The sequence below is a fragment of the Rutidosis leptorrhynchoides genome, chromosome 2 (assembly GCF_046630445.1).
Source record: "Rutidosis leptorrhynchoides isolate AG116_Rl617_1_P2 chromosome 2, CSIRO_AGI_Rlap_v1, whole genome shotgun sequence".
NCBI lineage: Eukaryota > Viridiplantae > Streptophyta > Magnoliopsida > Asterales > Asteraceae > Rutidosis > Rutidosis leptorrhynchoides.
The window spans coordinates 396,858,794-396,876,060 of NC_092334.1; the positions used below are offsets into that span (position 1 = coordinate 396,858,794).

A 17,267-nucleotide genomic window follows, 5' to 3' on the forward strand; every position below is an offset into this window, starting at 1 on the left:
TACTCGTTTTGTGCATGTGTTGCTTGTTTGTGCTTCATCCTTGCTTGGTGTTGCTGGTATTGGTGTTGCGGATGTCAGTGTTGCTTGTAATTAGCCTACAATGTTAAATATGTTGGACGGTGTTGGTATTTCATATGTTTTATATTATCATTAAATCATATCTAAATTACTTAACAAACAATATTGAATTTTTTTATTCATGTAATACGTTAATAAGGTGGACATTTTCCCGATATAAGGGTTTATATCGGTTTACCCTGACTGTCCCTTTCGATTCTGAAATTTTTCCATACGGACGATTGTTTGACACATCAATCTCTATCAACTTCGGTAATTTTACTAACACATCAAGTATCGTTCCGGTAAGATTGATATTCGCAAGAACTATCAATAACTAAAAGGAAATAAATAAGGAAATGTAAGGAAAAGGAAAGAAAAACAATAAGGAATTACCCGATAGGCTTGCAGAGGTATGTGATAGATTTTCTTCTTTTAAATGGGCAAAATAGTTTTTATATATTAAACGGAAGCCTTAGTGTGTTAGAAAATATGACCAAATTGACCGATGTATGGCATCACTGGAATTCTTTTTAGGGTGGGCTTCCTACTTTTCTGGTATAAATGAATTGGATACTGGAATTCTTTTTAGGGTGGGCTTCCTACTTTTCTGGTATAAATGAATTGGAGAACTTATGTTTTAGAGACGAGTTAACCGTTCCGATTCCACTTTCCTTGTTAGTCTTAAAATCTTTGATAGTTGTGAACATAACTAATAATTTGTTACAAGGTCTAACACCTAGGTTTCATAAATCTATAGCCGTTGACTTAGGTGGAACCAATCGGTTTTGTTTATCGGACCCAGGTGTGTATTGTACAGTAGGGTAAATACACTGCTTGAAGTTATGAAGTCAGTCGGTTATCTGAAAAGATTCGCTGACAATTGGAAGCACAATGATCTCCGTAGAAGGTTTTGGGTATGGATTAGTTGTGACGATGGTGGGAAGATAATAGAAATAAATTTTCGTAGCGGAAGTCTTTCTGGTAGTATCTCCCCCGCCTTTGCGAGTATGAAATCGCTGCAAAGATAATTCTTGCGAATAACAATCTTACCGGAACGATACCTGTCGTGTTAGTAAAATTACTGGAGTTGATAGAAAATGATGTGTCAAACAACCGTCCGTACGAAAAAGTTCTGGAATTTAAAAGGACGGTCAAGGTGAATTTGAATGGAAACCCTTATATCAGGAATGATGGTCCACCTTATTAACGCATTACATGAATAAAAATTCAATATACTTGTGAAAAACCATCTTATGAATCAAACGGCCTGAAATATGCCCCTCAGTATGTCTTATGGATTGGGTTCCTGGAATGCAATTCGGGCTTTCTCCCGAAAGCTCGTGCGTGCGTGGCATATGATCGCGAAAGTGGTTAATTCCCTCCCGAGTGATGCCGACAACTTGCCTTTTAAAAAAAATAAAAAAAAAGAAAAAATTTCATCATTGATCCTCAAACTTTGTACTAGAAATCAGAATAGGGCCTAAAGTTTAAAAGGATCACGTTTTGTCCCAACTTTTATACATAGTACACGGATGATCCCAGCCTTTAACAGATATCAGGATAGAGACTAACGTCATTAATTTTTTTCCGTTAAAACATAGTCATGTGCAAAGCATATGAGGCATTCTCATCAATTCACGTATTCCATTCTCATTTGACTCATCATTTCCCTTCATTCATGTTCATCAAATAAAGGCTTGCATCAGCAGAAGCTTGAAACCAAACATATTAAATTTCCTATCGTGAGCCAATTTAAATTTCATTTGGGTATTAGGTAAATTTAAGCTCTGGAAAATTAGAGATACATTTGACAAGCATTCTTTGCAATCAAATTTTATACAATCACAAGAAGAAACCATTATTAACACACTGAACAAAAATTGTACAATTGACTTTTATGAAACCAACAAATTCAACAACCTGCTATCATTACTTGCATCAATAAATATAAATCAAACCGTTAGCTCTCCCAAATCGGATGGAACTAACAGAGGGAAAAAAAATTTGGGTTCGTAAACCTTAGTTCTACGGTGGTCAGAGTTCGTAAACCGGTGCTCGTAAACAGATCTGAGCCATGGCGGTGGTACTGCCATCTCCCCCGTACAATAATTTCTGTTTTTTCAAAAAAAAACTTAGAACTTTTAGCTTTTTGGAAAGCAACCAAAACCTAATCTAAACAATTAAATTGAAAAATAATGAAATCACCCACCTGGAAAGCAATCAGATATTGTGACCTTGCAACTTAATCTTAAAAATATGTGGTTTTTTCAGGAAAACAAATCTTGATTATATTTCTTAGCAAGAAGATAGAATTTTTGGGAGATGTGAGTAACAATTAAGGGTTTGGAGGGGGTCTGAAAATAGTATGTGATTTTCTTTAGTATAATTCAAGGTGTCATCATATTAGACCATTGTCACATACGGTTTTTTTTTTTTTTTTTTTTTTCAAAAAGTGCAATCTGATTCTGACTGGGTAGTGTCAGTTTCTGACATTTTTTTAACTCAAAATGTCAGTTTTCAGTGTCAATTTCAGTAGGCTCCACCAATTTTTTATTTTTTCGTTTTTTATATAATTTAATATATTATTTAATATTTAAAAATAAGATATTCATTAATAATAAAAACAAAATACAAATAAATAAATAAAATAATTAATAAAAAAACATACAATATAAAATAATAATAAACTTAAAGATTACATAAATAAATATTAATTCGTTGGTCGAAATGACGTTGGAAGATTTCAAATATGCTCGATTAAATCTTCAGTCAGTTGGTCGTCCGCCCTATCCCTTATTTCTCTTGTGACAACGTCTTGATCACGTCCTCTATTCCTAACTCGATAGGCACGATTTGCTCTTTCCTCGGTTATAAACCTTTCTTTCCATTTACATAGCGCAAAATCATTGTCTTCTAAAATCATATTATATAAAATAAGACAACATTCCATTACTCTTCGCATCTTGTTTGCTTTCAAAGTCCGTGAAGGTTGACTTAAAATATGAAATCGCCCTTGAAGAACACCAAAATCCCTCTCTATGTCCTTTCGTGCACTTGCTTGAAATCTCGTGAACTTAATCCTTGGTTCATCTGTGGGGCACAACATTCCTTTGATCAGTGTCGCCCAATAAGGATACATACCATCGGCAAGGTAATAACCTTTGGTGTATTGATGACCATTAACCTCAAATGGTGCAGATGGAGTTGTTACCTTCTTTAGTGCATCAAAAACCGGTGAGTGATTCAAAACATTGATATCATTGTTGGAACCTGCCATCCCGAAAAAGGCATGCCAAATCCACAAGGCATATGAAGCCACTGCTTCAAGCATAATCGTCGGTTTCTTGTGATCACCCCTAGTGTATTGTCCTTTATAAGCGACCGGATAATTCTTCCATTCCCAATGCATACAATCGATATTACCGAGCATACCCTTGAATCCATGCTTCTCGTCGTGTGCACTATATAATCATGCAACATCGGTTGCTGTGGGAGATCTCATGTATCGACTTTTATATAAATAAATAATACATTTACAAAAGTTGTCTAAACATAATAGTGATGTTTGCTCACTCATATGTAAATATTCATCGAGAGCATCGGGGCTTAATCCATAAGCCAATTGACGTATAGCCGAAGTACACTTTTGTAAAGTAGTAAACGACTGCCTACCAAGTGCATCATTTCTTTCTCTAAAAAAATCAAAATGTTCAGGAATATAAGTACCATTAAATGTAGTTATACCTCGAGCTATACGCGGAAATAAGTTTATGCGCATTCGAAACCGCCTTTAAATTTCTTAGCCGGATAAACTGGTGCGTCGGCGAAGTAATCGTTCCAAAGACGTTGCGCTGCTGACTCCCGATTTCTCGAAATGTATCCACAAACTCTAGGAATACGAGGAACGGACTCTACTTCGGACTCTTCGTTCAATTCTTGAATAAGTTGGATAATACGAACATCCTCCGAATCGGAATCGGAAGCTAGTAAATATGACGCCATAATTTTTTTTGAGTAAAATGTATAATTATTGAGAGTATTTGTTATTTTTTATTTTTTTTTTTTGTGTAAAAATGAAATGAATGGTTAATATTTATAATGGAAAAGAAAGAAAAAAAAAAAGGAAAAACGACTATAAAGCCGTTGCCCAACGGCTAGGACACGTCCGAATCAAACCGCGACACCTAGCACTGACGTTTTTTTTCGTTTCAGTCCCGACTAACGCCCCTATTTGACGAAAACTGACGCCGCGTTAACGGCCGTGAGTTTTCGTCAAAAAATGCCAGCAAGGACTGACCTTGCAATCTGACGCCTGGTTAGCACTGGTCTTACTGTTTGAGAAATTATAGTCGATACCAGACAATTTCCACACGTATGGTTGTGCAATAAGACTGATGATATGAACCCACTTGGAATTAATAGGTGGGTTAGGATTTAAATGGTCGCTTACACACTAGCGAATTATTCTAGCGTTTGAACAGTCATAGTGTAAAAAGACAAAAACTACCCATCTAGTAATTTTCACGTGATTAACTTAACTGGTGTGGATTAACGAGGCGTTAAGTGTGGGACCATTCGTGTTCCTTTTTTAAAACTTGGGACCAACCATGATTGATTTAAACTTAAGATCCCATCCTGATTTTTTGTATAAAGTTTGGGGACCAACCATAAAAATTTTTCTAATAATAAATAACAAACGTCCCAAAACAAATTTTCTCATTTTGTGATGATTAATAAATTATCTAAATTTTCCTCAATAGATTTGAGTAAATACGTTGCTAACTAACAATTTCCGTATTCATTAATAATTAATCGTAATTGATAAGTTAAATCTTACTATTATTTTGAGTATCGAAAAATTAATTTAGTAAGCAGACATCAAATTTAGAACATATAGAAAGAAATAGAGATAGAAATAGAAATAGTAACAGTAACAGTAACGTGAACTCTCTTTTTAAGACTGTAGAGAATTATTTGTTTAGTTTTGAACCAACATTGTTTCACTTTATCTTAGAAAATCGCAGAACTACATTCTCGTGATATCTTACTTCAAGATTTTATGTATATTAAAAGTTAAATAGGTCATCTATGTGGCTGTAGTTTAGTGGTAAGAATTCCACGTTGTGGCCGTGGAGACCTGGGCTCGAATCCCAGCAGCCACATTTCCTTTTTAGTTATTTACGAAGTATTTTTAAACATGGACACTCTTAGCAAGATAATTTATCATGTTTTTCTACTCCTCCTACCTTATAGCAACAATAATAATAGTCCACATTATTTTGTTACTGAAAAAATGTATCTTTAAGGTAAAATGTACCTTTAATAAGTTATTGACAATATGAAATAGAGAAATATATATAAACTCACGATCGATATACACCTATATATAAAGTTCAATGCACTTGAACTATAGTCATAAAAACGACCTTAATTAAACCTCGATCATCCTACAACTCTTTCTGATTTGTCCTCTGAATCCTGTTAATGGACTAATATTTCCCATTTTAATCATGGACTTAGAAAATTGTTCAAAAAATATGTCTTGATTGTCAGCATATTCCTTCACAATCCTCATTGTTTCTTGGTTTTCTTTGAATAAAATTTGATCAGAAGTTAAAAGCCCCTTTGAATCCATTAAGTTTCTGTAGTAACTATTATCAAACTTCATTGGTGTCACATAATCCAAGAAAAACAAGTTTTCGTCACCACCTGACCGTGGGCAGTTTGTTTGTAGTTGGGCAGCAAATAATTTGTCAGTTTGATCGTTGTGTTTGTTGCCGTATAGCCTTTGCTTGAAGCTGGTGCATCTAGCATTTCCAATGGTGTGAGCTCCTACATCACAAGATTTGAGTCGCATTTATCTTAGTAAATTCCTCTGCTTTTGGGAAAATGTTACCATGAAAACTAGAAAACATGTTCAAGTTTGTGTTTTCCGAAACAGTTTTGTAAGTAACCAAAAAACCGTGTTTTGCTTTTTATAACTACACAGTAGGAAAGCTAAAAAACGGGTAAAATGGTTAAGGTATTCCTGTTCAAGCTACTCGGAAAGGGTAGTGAGGCCAAACCAAGTTATTCTGTGACTGGTTCCGACATTTTAACTGGACATGAGACCTCTTGTGAGGATATCAGTACCCAACAACCAGGCTATGTTGCAATGACTAACAATGATCGAGAAGCTATAATTTATCTAATAATTTCTACACATTGTATTCAGAAGAAAGAAAACACTATGTTTTACATGTGAGCATGTCTTGTTCGATTTCATTAGTTGCTAGAGACATAAAGCACATCACATTCTCTAGAAACATAGAATTAGGGAAATGAAAAAAAAGTAACTAAATGCTCTATTTGTTTATTAATCAAGAATTGAGATGTTTCTTGATTATGGCTGATTATATATGTTAATTAGCTTTGAGGGTCACCTGAAAGTGCTACAAGGTCGGTAATGTCAAGACCGTTGAGCTTAAATTTGGTGATAATGGTTTGGAGAGTGTTGTTTGGGGCTGGAATATTGCGATTTGATCCGTGCAAACTTGCACCAAGTGAGTCTCTTCTTCCGACAGGTACTTCCCAACTCGGTCCACCAGCCTGTATATATATGATAAACGCTTAACCAAATTTTATCGATTGATAAATTCTTTATACATCTTAATTGCTATTGCAAAAGAATGTACACTCCCTAGCTAAGTATTATGTAAACATAAGCTAATCTATGTTTGCTAATTTGTAAAATTGTTTTTTAAGGTTGTTTATACCAGAACTATGGAGTCTCTGGCTGCTAGAGCCAAAATATCTGCGCATGAGACGATTTGTGGACAAGCAGTTTCCAGTGCAGCTTTGATATCATCAATGACTTCAAACCCTCGAACCGAATTTGTATTAGGGACGGACCCCTTTTCACTAACTATGTTATGTAGCGACCCGACCAAATCGTCATTGACGGCGCCGTCTACTTAGGTCCCGACAACGTGGTCATAAGTCTTTAAAACAACGTTGACCAAAAGATATGTCGCATTCATTTCAAATGTAAAGGTTGTTCAAGTTTTACAAGAATAGTTCCACCACAAGTTACGATACCAAGTTTAAGTACAATTGAAACTTATGCGACACAATTTAAAAGTATCCAAAAGACGCTCCATGTATGCATGTATACTCGACATCCAATGCAAGTATCAAAATAATGAGCGGAAGCATGTATCATGTATCGTTCAAGGACCTGAGAAAAACATAGAAATCTGTCAACGAAAACGTTGGTGAAATCATAGGTTTAAGTAAGTAAGTACAAGTGAACCACAAGATTTGCATCAATGAAATAATAGTAATACATTCCAAAAGTTTGTTTCACGAGCACCCAATTATCAATGCTTAACGTTTCCTTCCATTGAACCCCATCACTTAGTGCTAGAACATACACTGTTTCTCGAAAATATATTTCATTCGTAAACGGTAGCGAACCGTTTGAATGAGGGTTTGTCAAACCCATATGGATCCATACAACATAAGTTCTCGCTTACACCCGGCAAGTGTAACTAATGATAATCGAATTGAGGATTTTGTTCTAAACTCGTATGTAGAATGTTTGTTTTCCTGTACTTGTGTTCACTTAGTTCAAAAGAATCGTTTATGTTTTCTCATCCCAAATATAAGTTCAAAAAGAGTAAAAGTGGGACTATGATCTCACCTTGAGTGCACGAGTAGTAAAGTACTTCAACAAGTAAACGTGTGCAAAGAACAATGCTAGTCTTGACCTAAACAATAGGTTGTATCAATAACGGTAAACACGATAGGTCAAAGATGTTCAATTAGTCCTATGGCTCGTTACGACTCGATTATTTAGCATGTGAAATCAAATTGCCAAGTTTCATGCAAGATACAAGTATATAAATAAGTTAGGAAGGTTGCATAATCATTTGGTTAAGTTTGACAAAAAGTCAAACTTTGGTCGGTCAAAGTCAACGAAAGTCAACACGTTCGGGTCGGGTTCCGAACTATTTTTCTAATCTTAGAAATCATATATGAGCATGTTGGCCAAGTTACATGTTAATCGGAGGTGCGTAGCATGCCAAACATTATTCGAAAATTGACCAAATTGGACAGAATCTGTCCAGGCCATTCGGCGCGCCGCGCGGGGTAGGGGCGCGCCGCGCCACCCTCTGTGCAGGTCTGATTCTGTTTTTCCAAAGTATGCACGAGCCAAAACCTTTTCCAACCCAACTCTTGACCCGCAAACACTTATAATGCCTATTATATATCGTTGGAAGGGTATTTTGACGAGGAATACAACTAAGTACATTTCATCAATCAAACTTCCACTTACAATAACCAAAAACTGTAATTAAACATTCATAATCAAAGTTTAAGTTCCAAAAACGCATTTTATGATTCGGGCAACCAATTTACGTGTACGTTATGCCGTTTCGAAGGTAATCAAACACACATTGCAACAAAACACTTAACAACAATAACTCATAGCATTTGACGCATCAAAAGTTCATGTAAAGCTCATCAAACCCTAATCCAAAATCACAAATTCAACAATCTTGCATATGAAACTAATCCATGTCAACCTACATACCAATTTGAAGCTAGTGATGTTAGGAACACAATTAAAACATCAACTTTTAACATCTAACAACATATGATCATCCAAAATTCAAGAACAACACACCAAAATTCAAGTTCATGCTAGTTACACTAAAACAACGAGATCGAGCATACAAATTACATACACGACATCACAATGAGCCATAGACACTAACTAACACCATTTCAAGTCAAAAACACGAATTTAGAGAAATCTAGAGTTTTAGAAATGTTACCCAAACGAGATGAAGTTGGTACCAAAATGAAGAGGATGAAGAGAGGATCACGAATATGTAATTTATTTTGTTGTAAGCCTCCTAGATCGGATTTAGATGATGATTGAATGAATTTGGTTTTGAGTGTGTGTTCTTGCTAGAGAGAAAGAGAGAGAGATGGAGGTGGAAATGAATGGGTGAAAGGGGTTGACCCTTTGACCTAGTCAAGGGTTTGATCCCTTGTCAAGTTTAGTCCCTCAACTTTCGTTCGGGTGCGGGAATTACCTAAACGAGATAATTTAAAACGCGTATCAACGGGAGATGTTATAAACATATAACGGACTTTATATTAGTATAACGGAAAAGTAAATGGAAAAAGGCGGGATGTTACATTACCTACTCCTTAAAAGAAATTTCGTCCCGAAATTTAAGTAGGCGTAGTAGTCGTTGTTTCTTCCTCGAGATCTTGCGTTTCCGAATTCACGAATAGATGAGGATACTTCCTTTGCATTTGATCTTGTCTTTCCCAAGTAAACTCGGGTCCTCTTTTGGCGTTCCAACGGACTTTAACAATCGGGATTCGGCTTTGTTTCAATGTCTTGACGGAGTTGTCCACAATTTCAACCGGTTCCTCCACAAAATGAAGTTTGTCATCAATGGTAAGCTCCTCGAGAGGAATGACGATATCGGGTTCGGCAAGACACTTTTTCAAGTTAGATACATGGAAAGTAGGATGAACGGAGCTCAATTGAGGCGGAAGATCCAAACGATAAGCAACGGTTCCAATACGCTCCAAGATTTCGAAAGGACCAATATACCGCGGATTTAGCTTCCCGCGTTTCCCAAAACGGATTACACCCTTCCAAGGTGCGACTTTTAACATTACTCGGTCACCGACTTGAAATTCAAGATCGTTGCGTCGTTTATCGGTATAGCTCTTTTGACGACTTCGGGCCGTCCTAAGCCTATCTCGGATTTGAACGATTTTCTCGGTGGTTTCGTGAATGAGTTCGGGTCCGGTGATTTGCACGTCGCCTACCTCGGCCCAACAAAGAGGTGAACGACATTTGCGGCCATATAGCGCTTCAAAAGGTGCGGCTTTAATACTCGCGTGATAACTATTGTTGTAAGAGAACTCGGCGAGAGGTAAGTGCTTGTCCCAAGCTTTTCCGAAGTCAACCACGCAAGCTCGTAACATGTCCTCTAAGGTTTGAATTGTACGTTCGCTTTGTCCATCGGTTTGAGGATGATATGCGGTGCTCATGTCTAAACGCGTTCCCAACGCTTCTTGCAATGTACGCCAAAATCTAGAAACGAAACGGCCATCTCGGTCGGAGATAATCGATAAAGGTACACCGTGTCGGGCTACGATCTCCTTAATGTAAAGTTGTGCAAGTTTCTCCATTTTGTCCGTTTCTTTCATGGCAAGGAAGTGTGCGGATTTGGTGAGACGGTCAACAATAACCCAAATGGTATCATAACCGCCCGTCGTTTTTGGTAGTTTTGTGATAAAATCCATCGTTATCCTTTCCCACTTCCATTGCGGGATCTCGGGTTGTTGAAGTAGTCCGGACGGTCTTTGGTGTTCGGCTTTGACCTTGGAACATGTCAAACACTTGGAAACATAAGTAGCTACGTCCCTTTTGATGTTCGGCCACCAATATAGTTGTTTAAGGTCGTGGTACATCTTATTGGCACCGGGGTGAATCGAGTATCGTGACTTATGGGCTTCATCTAAAATAAGGCTTCGTAGGTCCCCATAACTAGGCACCCAAATTCTTCCGGCGAAATATCGGAGTCCGGTTTCTTTAACTTCGAATCGAGAGGTGAGGACGTTCAAGTGTTCGAGAGAGATGTTTTCATCCTTAAGAGCCTCATCCTGGGCTACCCGAATTTGGCTATTAAGGTTGGTGTGAATGGTGATGTTTAAAGCTCGGACACGGAGAGGCACCACTCTTTCTTTTCGACTTAAGGCATCGGCTACTACATTTGCCTTCCCGGGATGGTAACGAAGCTCGCAGTCGTAATCGTTCAAAGTTTCAATCCACCGTCGTTGTCTCATGTTTAGTTGCTTTTGATCGAAAATGTGTTGGAGACTTTTGTGGTCGGTAAAGATAGTACTCTTGGTTCCATAAAGATAGTGTCTCCACATTTTAAGTGCAAAGACAACGGCTCCGAGTTCGAGATCATGTGTCGTATAGTTTCGTTCATGAATTTTAAGTTGTCGAGAAGCATAAGCAATGACTTTCGTTCGTTGCATCAATACACACCCAAAACCATGTTTTGAGGCATCGCAATATACAACAAAGTCATCATTGCCTTCGGGAAGTGACAAGATAGGAGCGGTGGTTAGCTTCGTTTTCAAGATTTGGAATGCGGATTCATGTTCGGTCGCCCAAATGAATTTCTTTCCCTTGTGAGTCAAGGCGGTTAGAGGACGTGCAACCAAAGAGAAATTTTCGATGAATCTACGATAGTACCCGGCGAGACCCAAAAATTGACGAATGTGAGTAGGAGTAGTAGGAGTCTCCCATTTGCTAATGGCTTCGATTTTCGATGGATCGACTTTAATACCTTGGTCACTTACAACATGACCAAGAAATTGAACTTCCTTTAACCAAAATTCACACTTGGAGAATTTGGCATAGAGTTGTTCTTGTCTTAAAAGTTCAAGCACAAGTCGGAGATGTTGTTCGTGCTCTTCTTCATTTTTAGAATAGATCAATATGTCATCGATGAACACAATAACGAATTTATCGAGATACGGTTTGCACACGCGGTTCATAAGATCCATGAACACCGCCGGTGCGTTAGTGAGACCAAATGGCATGACAAGGAATTCATAACTACCATAACGAGTTCGGAAAGCGGTTTTGGAGACATCTTCCCCCTTAACCCTCAATTGATGATAACCCGAGCGGAGATCGATTTTCGAATATACACAAGACCCTTGTAGTTGATCAAAGAGGTCATCGATGCGAGGAAGAGGATATCGGTTCTTAACCGTCAATTTATTTAGTTCGCGATAATCAATGCACATTCGTAGGGATCCGTCTTTCTTTTTAACAAACAAAATCGGAGCGCCCCAAGGTGAATGGCTAGGTTGGATAAAACCACGATCAAGTAGTTCTTGGATTTGACTTTGCAATTCTTGCATTTCAGATGGAGCGAGTCTATATGGTGCACGCGCTACGGGTGCGGCTCCCGGAATAAGATCGATTTGGAATTCAACCGGTCGATGAGGCGGAAGACCCGGCAATTCATCGGGAAATACATCAGAATAGTCACTAACAATTGGCACATCATCGATGTGCTTCTCATCGGACTCGACTTTCTTAACGTGGGCAAGGATCGCAAAACAACCCTTACGGAGTAGTTTTCTAACTTTAAGGCACGAAACGAGGTTGAGTCTGGTGCAACTCTTATCGCCATAAACAATCAAAGGTTCACCATTCTCGATAGGAATTCGGATTGCGTTAAGATCACAAAGAATGTGAGATTTCGTTTTGACTAACCAATTCATACCGATTATTACATCAAAGCTTCCTAGTTCCATGGGTATCAAGTCAATTTCAAATTCCTTACCCAAAATGTTTAACGTACACCCCCGGTAATATGTGTCGGCACTTAATAGTTTTCCGTTAGCTACTTCAATGGTATAAGTGGTATCTAATGGAAGAGGTGGAGTGCTAAAAGAATGAGTCAAAGTCTTGGATACAAAGCATTTATCGGCACCCGAATCGAATAAGCAAGAGACATAAGAATTGTTGAGAAGAAACGTACCCGTGACTAGTTCAGTGTCATCCCGGGCTTCCTCGGTGTTGATGTTGAAAGCTCGGCCGCGCGTATTGGTGTTATCTTTCCTTTTCGGGCATGCATTTCTATAATGACCCGTTTGGCCACATTCGTAACAAGTGCCCGTCTTTGGTGCATTGGGCCACTTTCGAGCGACGGGAGTGGCACTTTTACAATCGTTGGCCTTATGACCAACTCCTTGGCACCGGTGGCAAATTATCTTACTACATTCGCCAAAGTGATGTTTGTTGCATTTGTTGCAAAGAGGTAGGTTCCCGGCATAACCTTTCTTGCCGTCGGAGGTGTAAGGCTTCTTAGCAAAATTGTTGTTGCTTGATTGGGAGGGTTCCCACTTTCTTTTGTTGCCGCTCGATTTATCCTCGGCTTTAGGTGCCAGAACTACGATTTCGTCAACCGTTTCGATTAGTTGGCGAGCCATGTTCATAGCGGCTTGATGAGTAGTGGGTTTGGATGACATCACCCCTTGTTTGATGCTTTTTGGAAGACCGAGCATGTAGAGCTCAATCCTTTGAGATTCGGGATTAACAAGATTAGGACACATCAAGGATAGTTCGGCGAAGCGTTGATTATAAGCTTTAAGGTCGTTTCCGACCGCTTTCAAAGCTCTTAGTTCTTCCTCAAGCTTTCGGGTTTATTCGCGCGGAAAATATTCAACAATCATCTTTTCCTTTAGATCGGCCCAAGAGAGGGCATGAGCTTCATCGGTACCCACCGATTGAACATAGGTGTTCCACCATGTTAGAGCAATTCCGGAGAAAGTGTGAGTGGAGTATTTGACCTTGTCTTGGTCCCGACAACCGCTTATGCTAAAGACGGCTTCCGTTTGCTCAAACCATCGGGTGAGCACGACCGGTCCCCCGGTTCCATCAAAAGTGTGAGGTTTGCACCCCATGAAAGCTTTATAGGAGCATCCCTCGTTTGAGTTTCCGGCTCCATTGTTGTTGTTGTTGTTGTTGTTGTTGTTGTGGTTGTTATTATTATTGTTGTTGGATGAGTGACCGGCCATGGCCGCATCTACGGCGGTAGCTATCATCCGTTCGAGAGCTTGTTCGGGAGTTTCATTGCGGCGTACACGACGAGGAGCCATTGTTCCTTCAAGACACAAGAATATCATTGATTAGTATTCTCAATAATACTAACCGTGATATAGAATAAGGATAAAGAGAAGTTTTTTTTTTTTTTTTTTTTTTTTTTTTTTTTTTTTTTTTTTGACTCGCCTTAAATTCTTTATGTCATAATGTCGGAACGTTCATACGAGTCACCGTAATATAATCCCGGAAATTATATTACCCTAATTCATATGTGCATTCGACATCATTTCATATAGTCAAGGTGGCGTGTCAATCAAATTAAACAACGTGAGATTAAGATGAACTAAGAGTAGATATGAGTAGAAACGTTCGAGTATAAATGCACAAGTAGTCAAGTAATTCCTACTTCAAGTCTATATGCCGGTTGTAGTCTAGACTCACCAATGTACCCTATGACTCGGGGTTGACACTAATGAACTCTAAATCCCTACAACCAACGCTCTGATACCATCTGTAGCGACCCGACCAAATCGTCATTGACGGCGCCGTCTACTTAGGTCCCGACAACGTGGTCATAAGTCTTTAAAACAACGTTGACCAAAAGATATGTCGCATTCATTTCAAATGTAAAGGTTGTTCAAGTTTTACAAGAATAGTTCCACCACAAGTTACGATACCAAGTTTAAGTACAATTGAAACTTATGCGACACAATTTAAAAGTATCCAAAAGACGCTCCATGTATGCATGTATACTCGACATCCAATGCAAGTATCAAAATAATGAGCGGAAGCATGTATCATGTATCGTTCAAGGACCTGAGAAAAACATAGAAATCTGTCAACGAAAACGTTGGTGAAATCATAGGTTTAAGTAAGTAAGTACAAGTGAACCACAAGATTTGCATCAATGAAATAATAGTAATACATTCCAAAAGTTTGTTTCACGAGCACCCAATTATCAATGCTTAACGTTTCCTTCCATTGAACCCCATCACTTAGTGCTAGAACATACACTGTTTCTCGAAAATATATTTCATTCGTAAACGGTAGCGAACCGTTTGAATGAGGGTTTGTCAAACCCATATGGATCCATACAACATAAGTTCTCGCTTACACCCGGCAAGTGTAACTAATGATAATCGAATTGAGGATTTTGTTCTAAACTCGTATGTAGAATGTTTGTTTTCCTGTACTTGTGTTCACTTAGTTCAAAAGAATCGTTTATGTTTTCTCATCCCAAATATAAGTTCAAAAAGAGTAAAAGTGGGACTATGATCTCACCTTGAGTGCACGAGTAGTAAAGTACTTCAACAAGTAAACGTGTGCAAAGAACAATGCTAGTCTTGACCTAAACAATAGGTTGTATCAATAACGGTAAACACGATAGGTCAAAGATGTTCAATTAGTCCTATGGCTCGTTACGACTCGATTATTTAGCATGTGAAATCAAATTGCCAAGTTTCATGCAAGATACAAGTATATAAATAAGTTAGGAAGGTTGCATAATCATTTGGTTAAGTTTGACAAAAAGTCAAACTTTGGTCGGTCAAAGTCAACGAAAGTCAACACGTTCGGGTCGGGTTCCGAACTATTTTTCTAATCTTAGAAATCATATATGAGCATGTTGGCCAAGTTACATGTTAATCGGAGGTGCGTAGCATGCCAAACATTATTCGAAAATTGACCAAATTGGACAGAATCTGTCCAGGCCATTCGGCGCGCCGCGCGGGGTAGGGGCGCGCCGCGCCACCCTCTGTGCAGGTCTGATTCTGTTTTTCCAAAGTATGCACGAGCCAAAACCTTTTCCAACCCAACTCTTGACCCGCAAACACTTATAATGCCTATTATATATCGTTGGAAGGGTATTTTGACGAGGAATACAACTAAGTACATTTCATCAATCAAACTTCCACTTACAATAACCAAAAACTGTAATTAAACATTCATAATCAAAGTTTAAGTTCCAAAAACGCATTTTATGATTCGGGCAACCAATTTACGTGTACGTTATGCCGTTTCGAAGGTAATCAAACACACATTGCAACAAAACACTTAACAACAATAACTCATAGCATTTGACGCATCAAAAGTTCATGTAAAGCTCATCAAACCCTAATCCAAAATCACAAATTCAACAATCTTGCATATGAAACTAATCCATGTCAACCTACATACCAATTTGAAGCTAGTGATGTTAGGAACACAATTAAAACATCAACTTTTAACATCTAACAACATATGATCATCCAAAATTCAAGAACAACACACCAAAATTCAAGTTCATGCTAGTTACACTAAAACAACGAGATCGAGCATACAAATTACATACACGACATCACAATGAGCCATAGACACTAACTAACACCATTTCAAGTCAAAAACACGAATTTAGAGAAATCTAGAGTTTTAGAAATGTTACCCAAACGAGATGAAGTTGGTACCAAAATGAAGAGGATGAAGAGAGGATCACGAATATGTAATTTATTTTGTTGTAAGCCTCCTAGATCGGATTTAGATGATGATTGAATGAATTTGGTTTTGAGTGTGTGTTCTTGCTAGAGAGAAAGAGAGAGAGATGGAGGTGGAAATGAATGGGTGAAAGGGGTTGACCCTTTGACCTAGTCAAGGGTTTGATCCCTTGTCAAGTTTAGTCCCTCAACTTTCGTTCGGGTGCGGGAATTACCTAAACGAGATAATTTAAAACGCGTATCAACGGGAGATGTTATAAACATATAACGGACTTTATATTAGTATAACGGAAAAGTAAATGGAAAAAGGCGGGATGTTACATGTTACGGCTGTCACCATTGTCTAATAAGATCGATGCATCACATCCCTGTAAATGTATGTATATGATCATATCCAAATTCCAATAAATCAATAATCTCAAAGTTGTAGAATTATAAAAGTGGACATATTTGAATAAAAGAGCTGAGCTTGTATATCACAAACCTTGACGAAGCAATCGTGGAAATGGAGTCTGAGCAACGAAGCAGCCATACGTGAGTCTTTTGCAATGGCTTGTGCAACGATAGAACGAATAATGGAGGTGGCTTGTGGGCAAGATTGATAGTAGAACTGAGGGTAGAGGTAACCTCCATTGGTGATTTTAGAGAAACAAATAAGTGTTGGAGTCATGAGAGCTATAAACAATATGGTCAATGTTGCTGATCTAGCCATTTGTGTGATATGGGTCAAATCTTGACTTGTATCAATTGTATTTTGCCTTGTGAATGAAGTAGAATCATGGGTGATATATACTTATAGGCATAATAGTGGGGTTGGGTTTGGTTGTTCAGGAGAGAGTTGGTACTTGGTAATTAGCAGTAGTAGCCGGTGGCGGAAGCAGGATTTCTCTTCACCGGGGGCGAAATTTTTTTTTAAAACCGTAGCAACTTTTTTGGGCAAAATACGGAGTTTTTGGGACAAAAATTGGAGGTTTTTAGGCAAAATTTTGAGGTTTTTGGATAAAATTTGCAGGTTTGTGGGCAAAATTTGAAGGTTTTGGGGCAAAATTTAGAGAATTGTGGGCAAAATTTGAAGGTTTTGAGGCAAAATATGT

The 17,267-nt window shown here is 38.2% G+C and overlaps 2 protein-coding genes and 1 non-coding gene across 3 annotated transcripts; 1 reads left to right on the top strand and 2 right to left on the bottom strand.

Moving 5' to 3' along the window:
* Positions 1-2,803: 2,803 nt before the first annotated feature.
* On the bottom strand, positions 2,804-3,490 carry LOC139889079 (uncharacterized). The gene has a single exon (XM_071872051.1). The coding sequence runs from the start codon at positions 3,488-3,490 to the stop codon at positions 2,804-2,806; it is 687 nt and encodes a 228-aa protein (XP_071728152.1).
* Positions 3,491-5,150: 1,660 nt separating this feature from the next.
* TRNAH-GUG (transfer RNA histidin (anticodon GUG)) lies at positions 5,151-5,222 on the top strand. Its single transcript has one exon. It is a non-coding gene; the product is annotated as a tRNA-His (tRNA).
* A 269-nt stretch (positions 5,223-5,491) lies between these two features.
* On the bottom strand, positions 5,492-16,885 carry LOC139889081 (peroxidase 72-like). The gene is made up of 5 exons (XM_071872052.1): positions 16,658-16,885; positions 16,511-16,541; positions 6,816-7,009; positions 6,483-6,648; positions 5,492-5,892 (listed from the first exon to the last, which is right to left on the bottom strand). Exons 1-5 carry the CDS (start codon positions 16,883-16,885, stop codon positions 5,492-5,494), a joined length of 1,020 nt encoding a protein of 339 aa, XP_071728153.1.
* Positions 16,886-17,267: the final 382 nt, after the last annotated feature.

Bases quoted from the DNA above. Each gene is read 5' to 3' on its own strand.
- LOC139889079 (XM_071872051.1), bottom strand. From the start codon at position 3,490: ATGCTCGGTAATATCGATTGTATGCATTGGGAATGGAAGAATTATCCG.
- LOC139889081 (XM_071872052.1), bottom strand. From the start codon at position 16,885: ATGGCTAGATCAGCAACATTGACCATATTGTTTATAGCTCTCATGACT. The intron at 7,010-16,510 runs GTGACAGCCGTA...GGACCTAAGTAG, and splicing joins ATCGATCTTATTAGACAATG to ACGGCGCCGTCAATGACGAT. The intron at 5,893-6,482 runs GTGACCCTCAAA...CTTGTGATGTAG, and splicing joins CGACCTTGTAGCACTTTCAG to GAGCTCACACCATTGGAAAT.